The sequence below is a fragment of the Kogia breviceps genome, chromosome 10 (genome assembly GCF_026419965.1).
Source record: "Kogia breviceps isolate mKogBre1 chromosome 10, mKogBre1 haplotype 1, whole genome shotgun sequence".
NCBI classification, from domain to species: Eukaryota; Metazoa; Chordata; class Mammalia; order Artiodactyla; family Physeteridae; genus Kogia; species Kogia breviceps.
In genome coordinates, this window is record NC_081319.1 from 13051005 (window position 1) to 13075410 (window position 24406).

General features: G+C 41.6%; 2 protein-coding genes across 14 annotated transcripts in view; one reads left to right on the forward strand and one right to left on the reverse strand.

Moving 5' to 3' along the window:
- The window catches only part of CRBN (cereblon), a 50434-nt gene extending 26667 nt beyond the window's left edge, over window positions 1-23767 (forward strand). For 2 of the 3 annotated variants that reach the window (XM_059077508.2, XM_059077510.2), the window contains exons 6-11: window positions 820-882; window positions 2263-2347; window positions 3039-3154; window positions 3636-3700; window positions 4535-4666; window positions 6136-9388. In XM_059077508.2, the coding sequence (XP_058933491.1) occupies window positions 820-882; window positions 2263-2347; window positions 3039-3154; window positions 3636-3700; window positions 4535-4666; window positions 6136-6316 (642 nt within the window). In that variant the 3' untranslated portion in view covers window positions 6317-9388. Of the gene's footprint in view, window positions 1-819; window positions 883-2262; window positions 2348-3038; window positions 3155-3635; window positions 3701-4534; window positions 4667-6135; window positions 9389-22017 lie in introns of those variants that run through there. The other variant, XM_059077509.2, reaches the window with a different exon arrangement.
- On the reverse strand, window positions 109-23647 carry TRNT1 (tRNA nucleotidyl transferase 1). 11 transcript variants are annotated; one of them, XR_010842498.1, is made up of 10 exons: window positions 23327-23647; window positions 22054-22228; window positions 18961-19154; window positions 16030-16168; window positions 11836-11962; window positions 10367-10560; window positions 9472-9725; window positions 8989-9278; window positions 7934-8111; window positions 109-634 (listed from the first exon to the last, which is right to left on the reverse strand). XR_010842498.1 is itself a non-coding variant. In XM_067043584.1 (9 exons), exons 2-8 carry the CDS (start codon window positions 22199-22201, stop codon window positions 9030-9032), a joined length of 1305 nt encoding a protein of 434 aa, XP_066899685.1. In that variant the 5' UTR covers window positions 22202-22228; window positions 23327-23647; the 3' UTR covers window positions 7200-8111; window positions 8989-9029. The 11 variants fall into 11 exon arrangements, 9 of the variants coding, with proteins under 9 accessions (XP_066899685.1, XP_066899690.1, XP_058933497.1 ...); XR_010842497.1 differs by lacking the exon at window positions 109-634 and adding an exon at window positions 4507-4732; XM_067043584.1 differs by lacking the exon at window positions 109-634 and having other exon boundaries at window positions 7200-8111.
- Window positions 23768-24406: the final 639 nt, after the last annotated feature.

Sequence of the window (24406 nt, forward strand, 5' to 3'; positions counted from 1 at the left end):
CCGTACCCCTTTCCCACCCAGTTTCATGTGTCATGCCCTCTCAATTGACAGCTTGTGTACAAAATTACAGATGCGTACATATTTAGGTTTTGTTTTGTTTATTAAGAAAATGTGATATTCTTTATATTCTATACATTCTTTGGTCGGGTGCAGAATCTTCTCTGGTGTCAAAGTATTCTATTGTTTTTAACGATTGTTGAGAGATGGTTAGGTTGCTTACAACTGCAGTGCATCCTTCCAACCGTTTTCGTGTCCTGTAGAACACTTCCCTTTCCAGATTTTCTTGGTTGTTTTTACACATCTTTCAGATGAACTTTAAATTATACTTCTAAGTTCCAATCTCATTGGTATTGCATTGAATATATACTCTGAGGACTGACATCTTAATTACTGGGTCTTCGCAACATTGAACTGCTGCAGGAATTTAAGTAAAAACATCATTGTCAGGGCTTCCCTGGTGGCGCAGTGGTTGAGAGTCCGCCTGCCGATGCAGGGGACACGGGTTCGTGCCCCGGGCCGGGAGGATCCCACATGCCACGGAGCGGCTGGGCCCGTGAGCCGTGGCCGCTGAGCCTGCGCGTCCGGAGCCTGTGCTCCACAACGGGAGAGGCCACAACAGTGAGAGGCCCGCATACTGCAAAAAAACAAACAAACAAAAAACAACAACAAAAATCATTGTCAAATATAATAATCGTTTATTATGGGCTTATCTGTAAGCTTTTCCATCTTTTTGAAATTAGAAAGTTTTCCTGGGCCAAGATCATTTTTTAAATGTGTTTCTACTATAAGATCTTGATTCCTTCTTTTTTCTGTTTTCAGAGAAAGTTTCATTGTGCAAATTTGACTTCATGGCCTCGCTGGCTGTATTCCTTATATGATGCTGTAAGTAACTTACCTTGAACTCTGTGCTCCTGGGGGAAGGCCATGGCATAATTAAGGGTCATTAGAACAAAACAGGCTTTCATACCAAGTGGGGTTTTATCTTTGGAACTAATGCTCTTCGTTACATTTAAGTGGAACAGGCAGGAATCGTACTGCTGGAGAGACTTGGCTTTTAATTTGATAGATTTTTAGTTTTCCCTTAGTTTATAGTGGCTTGCAGCTTCAGGAGAAGATATTGAGGCATTTTAGGGTTTATTAAGCATTTGAAATTTTGCTGAGTCAAGGGCTAGTTACATTTAGGAAAAACAAAGAGTCCTTCAACGATGTTTTGGCGTTTTCTTAAACAAGTATATTAACTTCAATTTCCTGATCCCTAGGATACTAATTGATGCATCCACCAATGTTTTTGCACCTCAGATTTTTTTTTTTTTTTTTTTTTGCGGTATGCGGGCCTCTCACTGCTGTGGCCTCTCCCGTTGCGGAGCACAGGCTCCGGACGCGCAGGCCTAGCGGCCATGGCTCACGGGCTTACTTGCTCCGCGGCATGTGGGATCTTCCCGGACCAGGGCACGAACCCGTGTCCCCTGCATCGGCAGGCGGATTCTTAACCACTGCGCCACCAGGGAAGCCCCACCTCAGATTTTTTTATTAGGCATCATGACATCTTGAAAAATTCATTAAGAGACTACTGGAATAGTTCAGAGAATCTGGCTTTTGGACACAAAGACTGTGTTCAAAGCCTGGTTTCTGTTACTTTTCCTGTGGTGTGGGGCAAAACTTGATTATCTATAAAATGGGGATAACGGTAGGTATTGTCTTCGGGATGTTGCAGACGTTCAACAAACGTTGGCCTTTTGCTTGGGGAATCGGCCTGCCCACAGGTCCGGAGCCCTGGGCTGAGTAAACGCGCAGGTTGTGAGCACTTACCACATGGGCAACGCTAGGAAACTACAGTTCCGTCTGCCCTTCAACAGCTTTTCAGCCACTACACACACACTAGACAAGAGTGTTTTTTACGTCCACCGGTGAAAAGACGGTGAGCATCTTATGTAGTAAGTGCCAAGGAAGGTGTGTAGGTAGCAAGTGTGGGTGCAGCTTACAGGGACTGACAGGAAAGGCTTCCTAGAAAAGGGAAGAGGAGGCCTCTGAGAGCCAGAGCGTGGGAGGAGAGGCTTGGAAAGCCAGCCTAGTGCTGGGCAAAGCTGGGTCTTCCATCATTTCTGCCTAAGAAGACAGACACGTTTAAACTCGGAATTTCACTAGATAGTGATGACTTAAATTGCGGCTAATGTATTAGGTTTATGGAGTTGACAAGCTGCCAGTAAAGTGTAAAAAGTCTGTGAACCTTATTATGGCTACTTTTGTTTCAAACAAAACAAGGAAACCTTAATGGAGAGAATCAAGAGACAGCTACACGAATGGGATGAAAATCTGAAAGAGGATTCTCTTCCTTCAAATCCAATAGGTATGAAAAATCAGTTTCCTTCCTGTGACCTGTGACGCCTCACTGAAAGAAATGTTTTTGCATGTTTTCTGTTTAATGAAAATGAAAAAACCAAAAAAAAATTGTTTTAATTAGTATTCTGAAAAGCATACCCACTTCTTTTGCTTTGAGCAATTATAAAAAAAATGAGTATTTTTTAGTTAATAGTAGCAAAGGTCTTAAATTCTCTGAGCACTATTTTAGGCAAGGTTTTCATAAAAAGTTCAAGTTGCAACAAATGGCTTACATCCAAAAACACTGAGTGTAAATACTCTCCTTTCCTTGGTCTTCAAGTTGCCATGAAAAGTGACTGCAGTACCAGGAGTTATTATTACCTTACTTACAGATCTGTTAATTAGGTACAGTTCAGCTATTCTTCTAGTCTTGTAGCGAATAAGTGACTTTATTCTAACATGGGTTTGATTTCATGTTTCATTTAAAAGACATTTACAAAAACAAGTATGGGAAAAGAAGTTACATTGTAGAACTTCCTAAGAGTATATATACTTGAGAGCTGGTATACTGTAGTACTGTTTACAATTGTGTGAAATGTGTTCTTTGGGAACCCTGTAGAGAAGGGTTTATTTCAAAAGGATGTTACCGCCTTCATAAGTATCCTGATACTTCACTCCTTCCTAAGTTTAAAGCTTGAAAAACCCACCATGTCTTTAAGATTTTTCTTACAGAGTAGCTGCTTGTCTTCCTATTGATGATGTATTAAGAATTCAGCTCCTTAAAATTGGTAGTGCGATCCAACGACTTCGCTGTGAACTAGACATTATGAATAAAGTGAGTAAAGTGAATGTTTGGATGCCCATGTTCAGTCAGTCTAGCAAGCAAGGGTGCAATGTTAAGGACCAACAGAAGTATCTGTAGGGTCCACTCATGTAGTCATGGGATTAGAGAACTAGTTTTGCATTAAGAATATTTTAAAGGATTATTTTATATATTTCATTTGGGATCATAAGACAGAAACTTGAACTGTTCTGCACTCCCTCATCTATAATAACCTTTATGTGATCTTCAGTCAGACTTTGAACACTTGATTTCTACATGAACCATGTACGGTTTTATACATCTATCTGTCAGTCACTGCTTCTCTATCCTAGAAGGTGACTAAGTTTTGTGAGTGAATGTGGGTTGGATGTCACATGGTGTTCTTCTTGTCCCACCTTTGTGCTGCTGAAGGGCTGGAAGGAAGATACGCTAATCAGAGGCATCAGCCCCTTGGGAGTATTTTCCCCACTAATTTTCTCTTAAATTTTTTTAGTGTACGTCTCTTTGCTGTAAACAATGTCAAGAAACAGAAATAACAACCAAAAATGAAATATTCAGGTGAGATTTTTATTACATTTTTAGTATAGATCTGAATATGTTTTCCCAACTGCCATAACAATTACAGGTAAGACCGTGTTTCTGTTGTCCACATATTTCCCTCCATCACATTACAAATACTCAGCAAATGAAATAGGGGGGAATTCACTACGCATGTTGGGTAAGACAGTCTTCCTGATTGGGTACCCAGGACACCAGTGGGGTATGTAAGGGATTTTTCATAGGTAATGAGCATGGTGAAGTAAAACAGCTGAGCCGTCCTCTCCTCCCCGCCCCCTTCCTTGTTGAAAATCTGTCAGTTAGAGGGTATCTTCTTAGTGCTTAAGGACCCACCTACCATGATATTTCCCTCAAGTATCTGTTTTGCCACATAGCGTCAAAGATAAAGGAGGACATGCTTCTGAACATGTACTGATATGCTGTGTGATAGTGTTTGTTTGAAAGTTATTTGCTGACCAAGTCATGATGAGTCAAGAAGGGAAGACCTGCTGTTTGCAGAGTACTCAGATGCCCAAGAATGACCAAACAGAGACTTTTCATTGGACTCCCCCCCTCAGGCTCCTTTAAGGGAAGTTGAGTCCATATATTTTACAATGTCTATCTTGAGGAAGATTTAAAAAACTAGTAGCAGTATTTTCCTTTTTGTCATCATGGAAAACATTTAGACCAGATAAAACTGGGCTGACTGCCAACCTCTTAATTAGTTTTAACTAAAAGGTTCAAAATTATAGCTCTTAGAACCTTGTTTCTTGGTGAACTTGTAAAATATGTTATTTCCCCCCACCCCACCCCATTTTGACTTGACTTATCCTCTGTGCTGATTCTCTGTTTTAGTTTATCCTTATGTGGGCCGATGGCAGCTTATGTGAATCCTCACGGATACGTGCATGAGACGCTTACCGTGTATAAGGCTTGCAACTTGAATCTGATCGGCCGGCCTTCTACAGAGCACAGCTGGTTTCCTGGGTAATGTGGTGGTGGACACTTTTTTTTGGTTTTGCCTTCGTTGGGTTTGAGTACTAAGCAGAGCTGCTAGAATTATAATCAGAAATAGACAATGAAGTGAATAGCTCTATTTAAATGTTCATTTCATGAACAGCTAGAAAAACCTCTTCTTGCACAGTCTCACTGAAAGTAATGTTAGGGAGAAAGAAGGCAGCCACTGCACTTCTCCTCCGATTAACTATACACTTAATCAATCCACACTCATTTTCCTGTCAGCTCAATCTGAAAATCAACTGTTGTATGACCCAGTAAAACTACATTTGACCCTTAAACAACATGGGTTTCAACTGCTTGCATCCACTTAGATGCAGGTGTGTTTCACTAGTAAAATACTACAGTAAATACTACAGTACTGCGTGGTCTGCAGTTGGTTGGATCCTTGGATGCAGAGGAACCGCAGTACGAGGGCCAACTGTAAATTATAGGTGGATTTAATTAACTAACCCCTGTGTTGACTGAGGGTCCACTGTGTATCCGTATCATATTCTGTGAAGTGTTAAACTAGGGAAGGTTACCCAAGCAGTGACAGACACGAAACGCACAGAAACCATGCTTGCTTTCCTTCTAGTTTGCATGTGTGGCTTTTGTTTTGCTTTAGCCCAGTGCCCTTCAGAGTATGACTTTGGGACCCACAGCACCACCTGTTAGATTCCTTGAGCCATATTATCTTCAAGACCCCCTATTATTTGTCCAAATACTGGCTCAGCCTTTTTATTTTGAAAGCGGCAAGCTGAGTAGGGATTAGTGCTTATACTTACTCTTCTGGACCTAGAACCGTATTCACTTGGATTGTCCAGTCTTATTTGACATCCTTCTTAAGGACTAAAACGAGAATTACCGTGTTAACATATAAATACTAAATGGGGGTATATCCAGGGGAAAAAGTACCATTACATGGTTTGGGTTTTCTTTCTGTAATGCCATGGCTGGTATTTTTGGATGAATTACCTGACAAATCGTTCTCATTTGAGAAGAGTAGTCCTGACATCTTTCTTATGTGAGAAGAACACTTACCTCCCCCATCCCCAGTTTTAACTCACACAAAAGTGCGTATTTCTACAGGTGATTGCTGTTTTCTAACTTGCGTGCAATACCCAACAAAGAAAATGCAGATGCAAATTAGAGTGTGGTCCTGGCACTCAGCAATTTGTAAAAAAAAAAAACATCTGTATTAATAGGATTATTTTTTTCTTTCTTGGCATTGGAGAAAAAAATTTTAAGCACAGCTTAGGAGCACAATCAAGTAACTTACCAGGATGAACCATACAAAGTAGGAAATCTTTTTTTCAGGAAACTGTATAAATCCAAACTTAAAGTATCCTTCTTCCCTATCCTTAGAATGTGCCTCTAAGATCTGTCTTCCTTACAGGTTTACACGGTGATAGGCTGGGATACACAGCCTCAGCTGATACCTTTCCTTAATTTTATAGGTTCGCCTGGACCATTGCCCAGTGCAGGATTTGTGCAAGCCATATTGGATGGAAATTTACAGCCACCAAAAAAGACACGTCACCTCAAAAATTCTGGGGTTTGACTCGATCTGCTCTGCTGCCCACGATCCCAGACACTGAAGATGACATAAGCCCAGACAAAATAATACTCTGCTTATAAACGAATACGGTAGGCATAAGGTTCCTTAGCAAAATCGGTATTCTAACATCAGGTCTGCTTTGGAAATTACTACTTTTGATGCATACCCAAGTAAAAAGCGACATTACACGGAAGGTTGCAGTTTCTTAGTCAAACAACGGTATTTGAAGATTTAGACTAAAATATACTATTGAAGAGGAGGAAAAGCAGTCTAGAATACTTGGTTTCGGGAGTGATCTACTTTAGGAGCTTGCTGCTCTTATTCTGTGGGATCTGATAGGACATGGAAGACATCTGTGAAACTGGTGAGAGTATTTCCTGCAGAAAACATACCTGAAATTCCTGTAAATTCTTATAATGTGGTTCCTCATTTGATCCTGATACATGGAACAGAATGGCACGTTTGGATCCGTGCTCCAAACAGCAGAAGTTTCCAAAAGCTAGGGTGCCAAGCACTAGTACTGTTCCTTTTCGGAAGAGGCAAGGCAGTGTGTATTATTTTAAAAGGGCTTTCTTTTGTTCCTTCTGATTTTCTTTAATACTTTCAAAATTTATAAATCAGTATCGCAGAGAAACTAAAGAGTTACATCTCACACAGTATGAGCCCCAACATGTTCGTTAGTGAAAATAGTATTTTGTGTATTTGCTCAGTGTTTGGTTATTTCTGTTCCAAAGTTTCATTTGAACCTAGACTACTGTGGAACGCAGATGCTAAAACACGTCCCCTTCCTACAAGTGACATGTGCTAATGTTATTTTATAGGATATTTTGTTCAATGTAAACTAAAGAAACTGTAAGTAAACTGTAAGAGCAAAACTAAATTAAACATGTTCTTTGTTTAAATAATGTAAAATATCTCCTCATAAGCAGATAATCTAGGTGTAAGAAATAATTCTTAAGATAAAGTTCTAGAGAGACTGATTTGCCACCTACCTCTTTGCTTATTATACATTCAAGGGGTTTATCGGATACTTCTACATTTGCGTAATTTTGATGTTCCTTCACTGCTTTACATAATTCATTGGGAAGAGTTCAGCTAATCGAGTACAATGGATGCGGCCAAAAACGGACTGTTGGTTTGAAGTTGTCAATATTTTCTTCTTCCAAACATGCAATGGTTTTGACTGCCTAGCCTGGAATCCGCAACTGAGTATCATGTTGCACGTTTATGTAAAGAGAGAGTAAATGAAAAGCAATTCAAGAACGCTGTCGGTTTTTTAGCACAGGCCCCTTCTGTATTCAATATGCCTAACCTTTACTTTGTTCATATAGTCAGTCTTACACTGAACTAAAACGTCCTCTAAAGGGGATTCCAGGGAGTTCTTTTCAGCAGCACGGCACATCTCTTCATATTTAAACCAGGTGCAGTGAGGGAACATTTTGCCCCCTGCAGAGTGTATTCTCAGAATGTTCTATATTATTTACTGACACTTGCAAATAAAATTTCCCGGTATATAATAACACGCATATACTATTTTTAAAAGTCTCTTTATACATGATGAAACCAGACCTCAAATACCTAAATCTGCATACTTCCTATATAGCACAGTAGGAATTCTACAGTGTTGGTTCCAAATATATATCGTAATATACTTAAATATTTCAGTGGGTTATTTTATAAGATGTTTAATTACTGACCTGTGTGCAGTCGTTTCTGAGGCTCCCTTTCTTGCAACATAGCCCCTGTTTGTACATTGAGTGTTTGTCTGTCACACTTCCTCTTAGCAGGGCTTTGACAGAAATATGCTTTTCAATATTGTTTTATCAAGGTCCAAAATTGCTATTTACCAGTAGCGCACAAAGATGCTATGACTGGCTACACAGAAAGGAAAATTATAAAATGTCAGAATAAACAATACTTTGTGCCATACACCTCTTCACCCACTGCAAGCATCTGGCCTCAAAAAAGAGCAAAAGGCCATAACCTTTATTTTACTTTAAAGCGACAGGAGTACTGTCACCATGTATACATGACACCTGTTTTTATACACACACAGATACCCACATTTATCTTCCAATTGCACAGGAAGTGTTCATTAAAATAACAGGCTCAAGACTAACCCGCAAGCTAATCTTTCCCGGCTTAGCAGGAAGTTATGGAAATCCTTCATTATGGCAGAGAAAAGTATCAACTACATACTCAGCTGAACTTCAGCCCCCTAGAACAAGTCCTGGGTATAGGAATGACGGCCACCTGGGACACATCGGATCTTCACATTTTACGTATGATACTTTATGCAAATTTGTCAGCTATTTTCAAGCACAAGTTTATTCTGGAATTCAGATAAAAACTGACACTTATCATGCACAATCATTGTAGAAAATTAAACCAGGTATTTCTACTGCAAATACTAAGAAACATCTTTTTCAAGACAGTTACCACGTGTTAGGATTAATCTGAGTACTTACTGCCCTATGCAAAAACAAACCAAAAAACCCGCTTTTTAAAAAAAACCTAGACAGATCAAGCGAAGCCAACTATTTTTTCCCTCAGTAGGAACTATTCCAAAAGAATTACAAGGTTCAGTGATATAAATCAGATTAAGAGGAGGTAGACTTTCCTTTAGTACCTGAAATATAATTATGTTTCACAGAATAAGACCTTTATTCTTCTGAAGAGATCCCCTAAGCTGGCTTTTATTTCAGTCTCTTCAATCTCACTAAGTGGGGGGACGGGAAAAAACTAGTCTTACCAAAGCGTTTCTGCTTTTTTAGTAGCCAGCTCTCATCAATTTTAGGTCTTCTTTATGTAACTTAGCAGTTCATCTTTTTCCATTTGGTAACCACTTTTCTTCCACTGTTCTCGCAACTGCTGTAAAAGAGCCCCAATTTCTTTTCCGGAACAAATGCCCACTTTTCTGATGTCATGGCCACTTACAGGAAATGGAGGAATGGACCACTGCTGCATGTCCTTCAGAAGACCGTGCTCTCCTTGGTACTTGAGGAGTTCACACACACGAGCAGTTGCATCAGAGTCTCTAGACTAAGGGCCAAAATCAAACATTACCACACTTGCTAATGATCTTATCCTAAAATTTAAATAAATGCTCAATGTGAAATTTTTCATTTAAAATAAAAGAAATTCACATAATACTTTGTGGGTCTTAGTATTAATAAATTTGTTCCACAATTAGCAAAGATGATTTATATTCTGACCAAGCCTAGAACATACTTACATCTATAATGAAGTCTTGATAGGGTTTCAAAGGTTCTGAACTATCTGTTGCTTTAATTAAATCTTTCCTGTTTTTAACTATAAATAAACCAAGATTCTTCTCTTCTTTTGAAATCTTCAACCTCAGATCCAATTTGGTGACATCATCCTGTACTTTGAACAGTGAGGTCAAGAGAGTCATTGGCTTTGGGGAAAAACCTTCAACATTTTTACTGACTTTGTTAAATTCTTCTAAACTTGCATTAGCAGGTAAGCCTGTAGGGACAAAAGCATTTTTCACCCATTTTTAGGGAGGATACATTTAATAAATTCTTATCTTAAGCAAACACTGTTTCCGTGTGCAGAAATGCCCTGGCGCCAGGGCTCACTATGGGTCCAGTCTGCCGCCCCGTCTTACAGATGAACCACTGGCACACCGTTGCTGTCCTCTCCCACATCGCAAAAGCCCGCTGTTGCTTCTGAATAGTAATTTTAACACCTACTGAACTAGTTCCATGTATAAGGCAGGTCTTCTCCATGCTTTACGTGTGTTAAACTCCCAGAAGCTGTCAGCCCTTCCATTAGACAGATGCCATCACTTTCATACCCCTCGGTTAGATTCAGAAACTTAACATGTAAGGAAATAACGCCAAGTCACAAAGCTGGTAAGTGGCAAAGCCTCACTGAAACCCAGGATGGACCGACTCCAGGGGCCACTTTGTTCCACCACAATGTGCTGTCTCTGAGCTGTCCCCTACCTGTGAAAAAACTGTCCTACTCCTGACCTCAAAGTTTACCATCTTTTAAAATACTCCACTTTTCCTTTTAGAATTGTTAAACATTTTTTTTCTTACGAAATTTTTAAACCAGATGTGTTTCGTGGGCAAAAAGGCAAACATTTTTTAAGTTGGACTCACCTATGTAAGGAGCCACATCAAGATCATAGATGAGGTGAATCAAATGATTTACGTGGTTACTAGTAAGAATTTTTTTCAGTTCCACCCAAATCCTCTCTCCTGATATTCCAGCCAAGCCTTTTGCATTTTCTGCAATTGCTTCCAAAGTCTCAGGATCGTGGTCACCAGGTGTATCTACGATTTTCCCATAAAACCTACAAAGCAAAAGTCTCAGAGTGTACTACCTCTATGCTGGTGTTTCACCAGAAAAATCTGCTTTTCATTTCACCGGTACTACCGCAGACGTCTATTTAATGAGAAACAACAGAGAAGTAGTTAGGTCTAGGAGGGACCTTAACAATCATCTGGTCAGTTCACCTTCTCTCTTTTCTCACATGAGAAAACCTGAGGTCCAATAAAGTATAAGTAACCTTCTAAAAGTCAGCAAGAACCAGACCCCCGCCTCACTCACTGCACTTTCACATCACTGATGGAAACGTTAGAATGGCCATCAAAAGAGGTCCCTGAATGGGTACTGACAGTGGATGCAGAAACCAGAGCAGTCTTGTCCAGGCACCAAAACAAAACTTGAAATGCCATGCGGGAGGAGTCTTAACCCCTCAAAGGTTGCCTGTCTGTACACATCAATACTTTTAATTAAGAGCTTCGAAGAAAACAAATCTCGCTGCAGACAAAGGAGTATATTTCATGGACTCTCAAAACTGGAAGCATTAAAGTATACCTGTTTTTACCACTCATGCATCTTCAAAATTCAGTTCATAAGTGATCTAAATTAAATGACTAAATGGCTATGGGTGTGCCTCAGTCTGTGTTGTATTATTTGTAAAGAGAGACGGTTTGCAAACACGGAAGTCTAAAGGGATAGCATTTACTGACAAAATACGTAGACTCTGTCAAAGAGTATTCTGAGAGTGACCCCACCCAGTGAAAAGTTAATATTAGTAGACGTAAATTAGCCAGTTATATATATAGTTTTCTTAAATGTTAGAGTTCAGAGTTGAAAAAGTGCATTGCTACCCACAAAACCATCCAAATGCATTTCATACCTTCCCAATTCTTCGGACAGATTTCCCATGACCACCTAAAATGGTAAGCCATATGAAGGCATACTTTGACTCACTACTCTGTTCAAAGTACCAAGCACAAGGGTTGGCTTGTGATAAGCCCTCATATCTGTGTAATGAATGATTGGTGCAGAAAATATTCAATCAAAAAGAAAAAAGACCTTTTAAAGGCTGAATTATTTAAAAGATCATCACAGAAAGGAGCAAAATAACTATTTTGGACAATGAAAAGAGAAAGTATCTAAGTATCATCTCATGAGTCACAGTATCCTGTCTCTTGGAGACAGACATTTGGGATGTCACCACTGTGTACAGTAACCTGCTGTGCATTTCACATGATCAGAATTGTGCTCTGGTAATAATATTCAAAACTGCATCACTAATGTGATTTCTAAAAATCCTTACCTGAAATATCTTAAAATTCGAAGATAATCTTCTTGTATCCTCTGTTTAGCTTGTCCAACAAATCTAACTTTCTTATTTTTTAAATCTTCATAACCATTAAAGTAGTCAAATAAAGTACCATCGAAACCTATTCATTAGAAAAGAGGGAAGAAAAATCACTATTGACAAATAAGAACTGGAAAACAATGGCACATATACAATGGAATATTACTCAGCCATAAAAAAGAACGACATCTCGCCATTTGTGACAACACGGATGGATCTCGAGGGCATTATGCTAAGTGAAATAAACCAGACAGAGAAAGACAAATACACTATGACCTCATTTTTATATAGAATCTTAAAAAAACAAGCTCACAGATATAGAGAACAGACGGGCAGTTGCCAGAGGCTGAGGCCAGGGGCCAGTACAGTGGGTGAAGAGAGTCAAGAGGTACAAACTCCTAGCTATAAAGTAAATAAGTCCTGAGGAGGTAATGCACAGCATGGTGACGACAGTTAACAATACTGTATTCCGTAGAAGATGGCAGACCTTAAAAGTTCTCATCACAAGGGGAATAAGATTCTGTAACTATGTATGGTGTCAGGTGTTAACTAGACTTTTTGTGGTGATCATTTCTGAATATATACAAGTAGCAAATCATATTGTATACTTAAACTAAGGTTGTATTTCAATTACTACCTCAATTCAAAAAATTAAAAGGAACTGAGAAAAAAAACTGGAAAACTTAAGAAAATTAGCTAAAAACTATCACAAACAGTAAAAAGTAAGCCAAGTGAAGAGTTACAAGGTTGAAATATAGACATGAATAGCATTCAGCTATATCCAGTATCAAATGGAAGATATAATGGAATAAAAGGCTGCATTTACACCAGCAATTAAAAGACAATACACTCAATAAACTAAACAAGACCTATGCCAGTATGAAGGGGGCTGAGACTACATCAAACAAGCTGATTTTCAAGTGACTAATGGAAAATAAACGAGAACTGCCAAAATAATCTGGAAAAAATACACAGTAGTTAAAACTCTCGGGCTTCCCTGGTGGCACAGTGGTTGAGGGTCTGCCTGCCGATGCAGGGGACGCGGGTTCGTGCCCTGGTCCGAGAGGATCCCGCGTGCCGCGGAGTGGCTGGGCCCGTGGGCCATGGCCGCTGAGCCTGCGCGTCCGGAGCCTGTGCTCCGCAACGGGAGAGGCCCACGTACAGGAAAAAAAAAAAAAAAAAAAACCTCTCTGGAGAAATTAAGTACTACAAGTAATAAATAATAAACCATAGGAAAAAATTTTACAATCCTGAAATAGGGATGACTCTATTGATGAAATTACCAACAAGAAACAACAAAACACAACACCAGAGCCTTCAAAGAAATTAATAAATCCAAGTACATAAAATATCAGATATGCCTGGAAAGCAAAAAACATCACAATGCAAAGCTTAGATGACATACTGGGAAAAACACATTTCAGTCTGTATCACAGAGACAAATGGCTAATTTCAATAATCTACAAAAAGTTCTTAAATAGAAAAAGACCACATAAATGGAAAAATGACAGGAAATAAAAAAGCCTCTTTAAAAATGAAGATTTTCAACCTTTGTCAAAAGAAATGCAAATTTATGAGATACCATTTTTCAGCTTTGTATCAGCTTGGCAAGGATCCAAGTCTTATTACACTGTCAGCAAGGGGACAGTAAATCTGATGGTGACGCTTCACCGTGCAGCCTTTTAAACTTTGTGAGTTTTGAACCATGTGAATCTAATATCCATTCAAAATGTCGTAAACCGATTTCTACCACAATATGCTCCCTCACATGTTGAACAAAATGAAAAGCACCTAACAATTTTAATATAAAGCACATAAAACCTCAGGTGTGAATAAAGTGATCAATTCATCCCAGTTATCCCAGGACTTTCCTGATTTTAAAAATGAAACATCACAGGTCTGAGGAATTAGTTCAGTCCCAGGCAAACTGAGACAGATGGTCACCCTGAGAACTAAGAAGGAAAAAGAAACACTGAGCAAAGACACAGGTACCATTCAACCACCCAAACGGGGAGCTCTGTGAGCCTAAGAGACTTCACCTCGTGGCTTCACAGAAAGGAGGCACTGCCACTACTACAAAGAATAACCACTTGTCATTTTAATTGTCTTGAACCTGAATGCTCTTTGATTATCCCAAATGCAACAACACTGGTAAACTCAGGCTTCACACTTGCCAAGCTCTTTTGGTTGATGTGGCATTTTGACACTTAGAGCCAATTTATAAGTCTCCGGATTCAAAAAGATATAGCAGGAAATGAAAACAAATACACAAAAAACTACGTAAAGAGACAAAGATAACGATTAGTAAGTAGAACATAAATGTGGTATGTATCTGTCTCTTCATGTTACTTCTCTTAATGAAGAGACTCTTAACTCCCTGGGGAATGTAGAAATAATAAGATCTTTTTCAGTAAAGGGAAGATCAAATTTGGAGGAAAAAATCATAGTGTGACAAAACGGAAAATAAGGGTTTGAAAAGCAAAGTAACCCTCACCCCCAGAACCAGGAATGCTTTATCTGATAAGGCCTGAAAACAGTCTGGATGGGAAAATGGGCTAAAGGTAGGGATTACTGAGTATATATCAGTGTGTACGTTGTTTTGCTCTGAATACCCTTTTAAAAAAAATGATGAATAAAAATGAGAAAAAAAGCTGTGTTGCTGAGCATAATGTGGTGGTTAAGGATGTGACCTCTGGAGCCAGGCTGCTTCAGTTGGAATCCTAATTCTCCAATTTACCAGCGCAGGACTTGGAGCAAATTATCGTGAGTTAAATACCAGGAACGACTCATAGGGTTGGTCGGAAGATTACATTTATGCGACGGGCTCAGAACAGCGGCTGCCACATTACGAGGGTTCAGCAAATGTTAGAAAGCAGTAGTACCAATAAGAACAGCTTTTATTTTTATAAAATAATAGTATCTTGAAAAAGGCTATTAGTTTCTCTCTTTTAGTTATGTCTCCATATAAGAAGCTAGTTGTAAGATTTTTCATACACTACACTAGTTGGAGTTTAAATAAAAATGATGTAAGAAGAAATTAACACCTGGAGTTCCACTCCCTAATGGAGAGAGAACATGCCTCCAGCTGGGCTGCCTTTGGTCATAAATCACCCAGGCTTTGGAAACCAATCAAGGCTCTCCACGACTTGAGCTCAAGTACTTAACATCTCTGAGTCTGTTTCCCCATCTGTCGAATGAGTTTAATACCCACTTTATGGAACTTTTCTGAGAATTCAATGAGCTAAAGTATATCAAGTGAGCACTGATGCGCCTGGAACCCAGGAGGTGTTCTAGAAATGTTATTTGGCATTAATGGAATTAGCAAGAGACCCCCATCTCGGCCTACAGCCCCCTTCCCCACCCCACGGAGTGGATCCCACTGCTTCATCCTTTCACGGTTACCGTGCCCCAAAGTAGGTTACGAAGAGTGGATGCTCCATCTCTCTTTTCTAATCCAGAGATTTAAACCTAAAGAGCTTGTCTAAAATTTAAAGGACAAAAAATAATGCTTCAATTGTGCACCAAAACGCTAACCTAATTCACATCTACTCCCATTATGAGTCTCACTCCTTTCATGAACAAGTTAAGCTGAGATGATACATCGGTTCCCTCTCACGCGCCACCTCGGACAGAGTACACACAATTCCTGAAACGCGACGCCTCAGACGCCTGTGAAGTGGTGCTGGCACACGGAGCCACAGGCAACGGAAGAGGTGAAGTCACTGACCAAGTGCACCACCGGCACCGGCAGAGAGGAAAGGGTGGAACGTGCGCACAGGAAAGACAGAGGAAAAGGGGTGCAGCGTGTGTGTGTCTGTGTGCACATTTCTGACCCGAAACCTAACACTTTTAGACGCGATTACTAAGGTGCCAGGCACTGTGCCGCGGATTCGCCACGACCAACTCCTTTAACCCTCACACCAACCCTGCAAAGGAAGCTGCTGTCACCTTCCTCATTTTACAGCGAGAGAATGATGGAGTCCGAGGAACCCAGGGATCTCAGCTCCAGGGTCGTCTTTAACCAATAGGCTGTCTCTTAGAAGAAACTAATGCAACCCCTCAAGCTGGGGAACATCTCCAGGATGCAGGTTTCACTCAAAAAGAAGGCATTCGGACTGACTGAATTAAAACATTATCTACATATATTACCTAAAAACATAGAATTTATAGTGAGATCTCTGCGTTCAGCATCTTTCTGCCAGTCAGTTGTGAATTCGACCTCAGCATGTCTTCCATCAGTGGCAACGTCAATCCGTAGTGTAGTAATTTCAAAATTTTCTTCATGAAGCTGGAAGCAAATATATGTGTTTTAAAAATTCGTTTTTAGTGTCACTGGATTAATTGAAAAAAACAAGTTAGTCCTGACAGGTATCTTCTTTCTTTTTACAGTCAGCTACTGCACATATACCTTGAGACAGGAAGACACCCATAGTATTCAAAGATAGACCCAAAGAATATTTTTAACAAATAATAAACCCATCTTAATTTAAAAAGATGAGTCTGACATACAAAAATGGCACGTCTGACAAATCATGTGGCGGAAGGGAAGAGCCCTTAAAAATAGTATATTCTGGTCCTTCAATTTCAAACCAGGCTACTCTTTGAAATATTTTTTAACATCTCCAGTTTGCAAAGAGCTGAATATCAATTTACAGAATATATACCACTGAGCAAAGGACTGACAGAGGAAGAAATACAGGTACCACATCCTGCAGCTCCTTTACTGGTAATCATCAAATGAGGTTAAAATACAGTGCCACCTGTATCTGGGGAAGAGAGATTACCTCCAGCTGGGAAAAGCTGGGTAGCCTCATGTTAGAGCGACATGTGGTCTTAGCCTTGAAAAATAAGTAGGATGTGTACATGCAGATGTGGGAAGAAGAACATTCACATGAAGAGAAAAGATGACCAGAGGCACAATGGAGAGGAAGACGGACACGTGTAAGAGAAAGCACACTGGACAAAGAGCAGATCAGCATGTAGGGGAAGACAGCAATGCGTGGTACATGCCAAGCAGGAGTTTGGAATCTCTTCATTAGGAACTGAAAGTCATTAATGATCAGTAAAAGTCTCTTCTAGAATTCCTCTCAGCCTCATGCATATTCTTCTCTACAAACAAACTAGTTCTCACTACAGAATTCCAGAATCAGGAATTTGAGGCACGAGTTATCCCAAAGAAAAGGGTATGAAATATGAAGACTGTTGAAAATCCATGTAAGAAAAAATTAGACCTCCAGAGTGACTCCCTCACCCAAGCAGAGAAACAGAGCTTAACCAGAAAGGCTGACCCCCAATTAATCAGAGCTTGGAGCACCAGACACATGACCATGGGAGTGATGCACCACAATGAAAATAACTTCAAGAAAAACCAACATGACCCCTATCCCTTCCCCCACTTGGTTTTCAAAATGCTAACAAGCAGGCTTATTCTAACCTGGGTAACTAACACTGGAGGATTCCTCTGACGTATCCTAATGAAAAGTCCTCCTGATACTGACAGTGGTGGTCCCATAACTAACTGGCTGATGCTTCCTACACAGAACTACAGTAAAGTGCTCAGGTCATTCTGCACACACTAGATCACCCAAACATAAAGAGAGACCAAAAAATACCCACACCGAAGGAAAGCCAACAGCAAAGACAGAACAAGCTCAGAGGAAATAAAGACACTGTTGAAGTACCTATAATTGATGCCCTAAGGGACATAAGAGAAGATACTGCATCTGAAACAAGAACAGGAAGCTTTCAAAAATACTGTAAGAAAGACCTCTTGAAAATTTAGAAGACAGCAAAAGTTGCCAATACAATAGGAAAATTGGATGATCAAGTTAAGGCAATCTCAGAGAAAGTAAAACAAAACAAATGAGAATATAAAATAAGAGACAAAAGATAAAACTAGGAGATGAGTCCCTGTGGTCCAACGTCCAACATCACGGGATTTTCCAAAGGGAAAAGACATTTAACAAAGAGGATGACATCATGAGGGGAACACAAGGGGACCCCAAGTGCCCTACACAATGAATGAAAAAATAAATCCAAGCCAAGGCACGTCATCTTGAAATTAAAAACACCAGAGATAGATCAGAAAGGCTTCCAAGAGGGGGAAAAAATAATAATCAGGTCTCAAACAAAGGACAGATGCGAATGAGCTCAGACTTCTTCTCAGTGGCAGCACTGGAAGGTAGAAAAACAAAGCCTTTACATTTCTGCCTGAAAATAATTCCCACCCTTGAATTCTACCGCCAAACTATCAGATCAGTGTGAAGGTAAAATAAAAACATTTCACACACATAAAGCTCTCTCAGGTTACCAAAATGAGGGCATAACCCAGGAAAGACTACACGGGATCAGGAACCAGGAGGTCTGGTAAGTAAGAGGCCAAGGAAGCTCCCAAGATCTGGCACGGGGAAATCCCAGGACGGGAGTGGGGAGCCGGCGTAGGATGCACAGATGGGAGAAGACACACTGCAGCCGATGAGCGGGTTCCAGAAAGAGGAAGTGAAACTTGGCGGCATGGTGAAAGCCACCGGGAGGAACTGCAGAGCACAGGATGAATGAACGAGCAGCACACGAGAGCTGTGTCACAGAACTACCCCGTGAACTGCAGGAAAAACCCAAAGCTCGGAACACGAGGAGTGTAGTCGAAACACACTGCACGATCCTGCCACAGACAACAGTTATGAACTTACTTAACCAAAAATCATGGCATGTATGTACCGAGAAGATGAGGGAAGGAGCATCGTATGTGCTTGCTGTTCGGGAGGGTGTGATAAGAAGGCTCAATCACCTTCCCTGCAGGAAGTCAACAAGCAACATCTTTAGACTGGAAATTAAAAACGAAAATGAAACACTGGAGCGTAGAAAGGTCTTTTTTAGAAATGTGGGGGGAAAAACTAACTACTATAAAAATAAAAGGACCTTCAGCAAAGGAAGATGCAGGATTTAATAGGGGGTAGAGGACACTGACGTTTTTTTCCCTAGGCTTTTTGTTATTTGCTTTTTAAAAACTAGAAATGATCTGTAACAATTCTTTAACTTACCAAAAAAGGCAATGCAGTTCCTGTCAAAGTTTTCACTCACCCTGGCAGTGATCGTCCCATGCTTTTCTCCTTTGTTGTTGATCATACGAATGCCGACCGACTGAAACAGCTCCCTCATTTGAGCAGGGGTAGCAGTGGTAGCAAAATCCACATCCTGCGGCTTTACGCCACTTAATAAATCCCTCACTGCTCCTCCTGCTATTCTTAATTCATGATTTTCTTTGACAAATAACTCTGAGGTGAAAAAGAACAGTTTTCTGTTTCAGTGTGTTTCTTTTAAGCGCAGAAGTACAAGTTTTCCTATCTACTTGGGACAGCAGAGATGACTGAACTCAGCCTTTTTACACAAAAACTATGAGAACAAGGCCCGCAGCAATGAAGTGACCTGCCTACAGCGGAATGCCTCTAACACACATGAGAAGCAGGGAACGTGCAGAATTTCTTGTAGGTTAATTCAGAAGATCATTTAGAATTCCACAGGGCTTCAAGGTCATCGATGTAAATTTGAATTACTACTAAAAAGTAAAGTGGGGGCTTCCCTGTGGCGCAGTGGTTGAGAGTCCACCTGCCGATGCAGGGGACGCGGGTTCGTGCCCCGGTCCGGGAGGATCCCACATGCGGCGGAGCGGCTGGGCCCGTGAGCCATGGCCGCTGAGCCTGCGCGTCCGGAGCCTGTGCTCCGCAACGGGAGAGGCCACAGCGGTGAGAGGCCCGCGTACCGCAAAAAAAAAAAAAAAAAAAAAAAAAAAAGAAAAAAGAGTGATCAGCTATTCCAATTGTCCCAAATGTTAATACGACTTGATGACATCACATACCTAAGCAGCGGTATAGCTAACCATGGAGCACTATCTCCCAGCAACCCTGGCTTGTCCACTAACCGTGTAACTTACACAAAAAGCACTAGGTTTGGAACTTCCGTCTCATGTATACAATGAAAAAATAATTTTATATGCCACTGGTTATTATATGGCTGTCCTTAAGCAAAAGGAAACATAAATTACATGACATAAGCTGACATTATAAAACGCTGTATGAGCAGAATATGCTGTCCTAACCTCCCAAATTCTTGCACACTGTGAACTAATTTTACATTTGGCAAAACAGCTATCATGATTTAAGAACTGGTACAGTATGAAACTGCACAGCATCACGGTACAACAGCCATCTTTTTTTTCCTTTGTGTGTTTTTGTGCGTTGTTCTCATACAGAACATTATATTTTACCACGACACTCAAGTCTTTAGAAAGTAGCAAAGAGCAAATAAAACTAATTACTTGATTTTCTAACCACTGGGCACCGCACTAAAAGATTCCATTCTTGCCCTTCCACTATAACCTAGAAAAACACAATCTTAGAAGATGCCCATGCTCCCATCTGCCAGTCTTTCGAGGCCCAGACCACTGGGCAAATACTACCGCTCTCTTACCATACTATTCCGTCTCTAACTTCCTTAGGACGTCAGCTCGCAAGGTGGAGAAAATTCAGCTCTTGAAGTCAGGGTTAGCAAGCCAAATGCAACTGTTACAATAAAAAATGTTCAAGGACCTACAGTAATCAATATCCACAGCCTTGTTTCCAAAAGAAAAATGCAGAAGGATCTGAGATAGGCCCCCAAGAGTTAAGTCCCTACATCCAATCATTTGGCCCTTACAATGGAAGACAGGAAGAGTGGGAACTGGGAAAGGCGTATAAACAAAGAACAAGCTAGAATTCAACTCAGAGTTGAAGCTTCTAGATATGAGCCATACAAACAGTAGCCACACGTGGCTCTTGAACACTATGAAATGCGGCGAGTCTGAATTAAGACGGTCTGTACGTGCTAAGGACCAGATTTCAAAGATTTACAAGCAAGAGGAGGAATTATCTCACTCATAATTTTTACACAAATTTGACATTAAAATGATGGTATCTTAGATATACTAAATAAGTTGATGTACTAAAAATAATTATTAAAATTCATTTCACCCATTTCTCCATTTTCTTAATGCGGCTACCAGAAAAGTTTATGTAGCATATGTGACTCACTTCTATGGGACAGCGAGTTTCTAGCATTTTTCACTCTAATTAAAAAACACAGCAAAGCATCTGCTTTAGGCCCTCCACTTCAAGACTACGTGAAGAACCTATAAAAATCAACAAGTTCTGGACCATTTACCTCTGACATACACCTAAAAAAAAAAATCACCTCATTTCAAGAATAGGAAAGTAGCTTTGTCAATAAGCTAGTGCAAGGAAAGTCATTTTAAAGCAATGGTTCCTCCACCTTCTGGTCATGAGAATTAAGAGAGTAGAGTTTTCATCAAAATTTATAAATGCCCATGCTCCCTAGACATTCCGATTCCAGTTCAGTAGGGCAGGAGCAGGACACCAGCACCTGTATGTTATAAAAAGCTCCCCAGGTGAATCTAATGGGCAGCCAGGGTGGCAAACCAACAGTCAAGGTCGTGTTCCTACATCCATACACCTGAATATATTTCTGAAGGCATGACTAAGATACCATAGGCTTTGAAATGCAGCTGTGTGCGCTGCAACAGCGGTAGCTGATACTGAGAACCAAAATAAGAAATGACAGAACTGCGGCAAGCTGCTGTAATCCGGCACTTAGCCCGAGTTGTTTCCTGTGCTCCTCCCAGATAAGTTTTGCATGTGCATAAAGGGACATAACTCCCACTTCCTTCTACCTTCGGTTGTTTCACAAAGCACTTATACCTGGGGCGGAAATATGGCTTAGTGGTTACAAGCTGGGTTCTCAAATCAGACTGCACAAGTTCAAAACCCAGCTTTCCACTTATTAGCTATAAAAACGTTGGAAAAGCATTTCACATTCCTAAGCCTCTGTTTCTTCAACCATAAAACAAGAGAAAAAGTACCTACTCCTTAAGTTAGTAGGCCCAATTCTGTGATGCATATAAAATACCTGGGGTGACACACCTAAAGGCCATGCTTTTTAACTGCAATCATTATTTGCCTCTTCTCGTGATCGGGCTATAGTTTTGGATTACCCATGCATGGTAAACCCTGCTTTCATTAGCTTAACAACAAAAAGCCATGAATGTTGCCTAAAACACGTTAACCCTCTGCCTCTCCATTTTTACAGGCTTCCAAAGCAAGAAGAGGCATCCTAATGTCTCACCTGTCAGACTCTTCAAGCCTTCTGTGAAAAGTGACTGGAACTCTGGAGACTGCAACTTCATTGTAAACAGAGAGTGCTTCAGAAGGCACAGTGCACTCCAGCTGCAGCTCAGCAACTGCCTGCGCCAGGGACCCAGGCACCTCAGCATCGGGAGAGAAGGTCACCAACCACACATCTACAAGACAAGCAAGCAGGCCCAACAATGAAACTTCCGAGTGACGGACAACAAGGGGATATTCTGCGATTTTATTTATCAACAGAGGGAGACATTCATCTCCTGTTCAGGTGAAAAGCTGAAAAAAGCGCCAATGGGAGGGAGAATTACAGCTGGAACTACGCTTGTCGTTATCCGGTCTTGCACTCATGAAGCACACACTACTGATACTACACCCGCATATGTATTTTACTGTTAGGGTGCTCTCCCGGGAGGTAGTTTAAAGCGTGAGGGGTACAGGGCTGCCGAGAACAGTGGTTCCAGAAAATGTAACTCAAAGACTTGCAGGAATACTTGGTCTCCTCCAGAACAAGTCACGGTCACATGCTTGCCCACACGCACCTGAGACTTATGACCCGGGGATATTTCCTAGGCACTGTAAAATAAGGTATTTCCCCATGACCGGTCCTTGCTGCCCGCTTCTTCCTCATTCACCATCCGCCCCTCCCATCACGTCTCCTGAGTCCCACCCACACCCCGCCTTCCGTCCTCCGTCCTCCCACCCCGCTTTCCACATAAAGTGGGCCTCCGTGAGGCAACAACATAGCTCAAGTGACCCCCGACGGAAACCACTAGAGAAGAACCACTCCTTTACTTGGAAAGCAGATTTCAAAGAGCGGCGCTTCCCACCAGGGGGCGAGCTCCCCTCATCCAGACCACTGGGGAAGACAAACATCGCGCTTCCTTCCACCTCCGATTCAACTCAGAAAACCCCGGGGGAGGGGAACCCGGGCCCTGAAACGGCGTGTCCCGCCCGCCCCTCCCACGACAGGTGCTGGACAGAAAAGGGAGACCCTCAGGGGCCCGGCCGCGAGGAAGGGAAAGAGCCCAGGGGAAGCCCGATGAATCAGCCCGCGGTCAGCGAGACGTGGCGGACACGCGGCCCCGCAACCTCCACATCGGGCTCCGTCCCCTAGTGCGGAAGAGGCCTCTCACCGCCCCCGTTACCCGCCTTCCCCAAGACCCGGCCCGCGCGAGAACCCGCAGGCAGCTCGCGTCGTCGCCGCCGCTCCCCCTCCCAGCAGCGCGCACCCGCAGATACCCCTCGCGCCCGCTCACCGACTCCGCTGCGCCGTCATCGCCGCGCGCACTTCCCGGCGGCAGGCGAGGAAACGTCACTGACGCGCGCCGGTCGACGGCCGATGGGAAGGCGCAGCAGGGCCTGGGCGGGGCTCGTGCAGGCTCTTCCCGGCCCTCTCACGTCCCCGCGGAAGCAGCTCACTGGAGCGCGGTTCCCTTGCTCCTCCCAGGGCTACGCCTCCAGTCGCTGCTCCGGGGGGACCCGAAGGACCAGGGTCTGTACGTTTGTTTTAATTACATCTCACCGCGCCTCTCTCTGGCCCTGAGGTCGTTAGGCGCCCATCTGCACTGCATACCTGTGTGACCTCGGTCGAGTGACCCCGGCTTCCTTTGTAAAATGAGACGATCACTAGAACCTCTCTCGGGGGCTTGCCAGGCTTAAATGTCATGTTAATCCCCAGTAAAGAGGAAGTGCTCAGTAAATGTGAATTTGTTATTCTTCCCTGCTGCCCGGTTCGCACTTGACTCATGTTACTATTCTATACCTTAATCTCTACCTAGGAGTAAGAACACATTTTTTAAAATACACGTACCTCGACAAGACCTAGGTAGAGGGTTCGAGAGACATTCGTTTTAAATTAAAAGCCTCCGGTCCGTTGAAATTACTGGGCATATTTTAATTTTCCCATCTGAGTTTTGTAACCGTTGGCTTTCACGGTCTGGAGACTTTTGCAGCTGTAGAGTGAAGAACTTGGATTTGATTCAGTACTTTCGTTTTTCGGAGAGCAGAGAAGAATGAAGAAAGTGGCCAAAGAGTGGGAGGACAGCCCTAAATTCTTAACATGGGAAACTTCCAAGAAGTTTTCCAATAACCTAAAAAATAACTAACATGTGCATCGTGTAATGTCGTTTTAATATTGTAAGTGTAGTCTTTTTGCTTTAACTTTAATGTTCCTAAAACTGTCATAGAAAAATCCAAATGCTGTGGTATTTCTGTGGCTTCCCCAATGAGACCTCATCTTCAGAGGGGTTAAGTGTCCCATTTTGAGGCACATATGACTAGCCTTCCAAGTTGCCACTCAGAGACAAAGCATTGATTCAATCCAACTCCTTAACACA

What these genes read in the sequence shown, in the direction of transcription:
- TRNT1 (XM_067043584.1), bottom strand. Translation starts at nt 22,201, where the DNA reads ATGCTGAGGTGCCTGGGTCCCTGGCGCAGGCAGTTGCTGAGCTGCAGC. An exon ending in AGGCTTGAAGAGTCTGACAG is followed by an intron (nt 19,155 to 22,053) that starts GTGAGACATTAG and finishes TTTTCACCTCAG; the next exon opens with AGTTATTTGTCAAAGAAAAT. An exon ending in ATCAAGACTTCATTATAGAT is followed by an intron (nt 9,279 to 9,471) that starts GTAAGTATGTTC and finishes TTTGGCCCTTAG; the next exon opens with TCTAGAGACTCTGATGCAAC.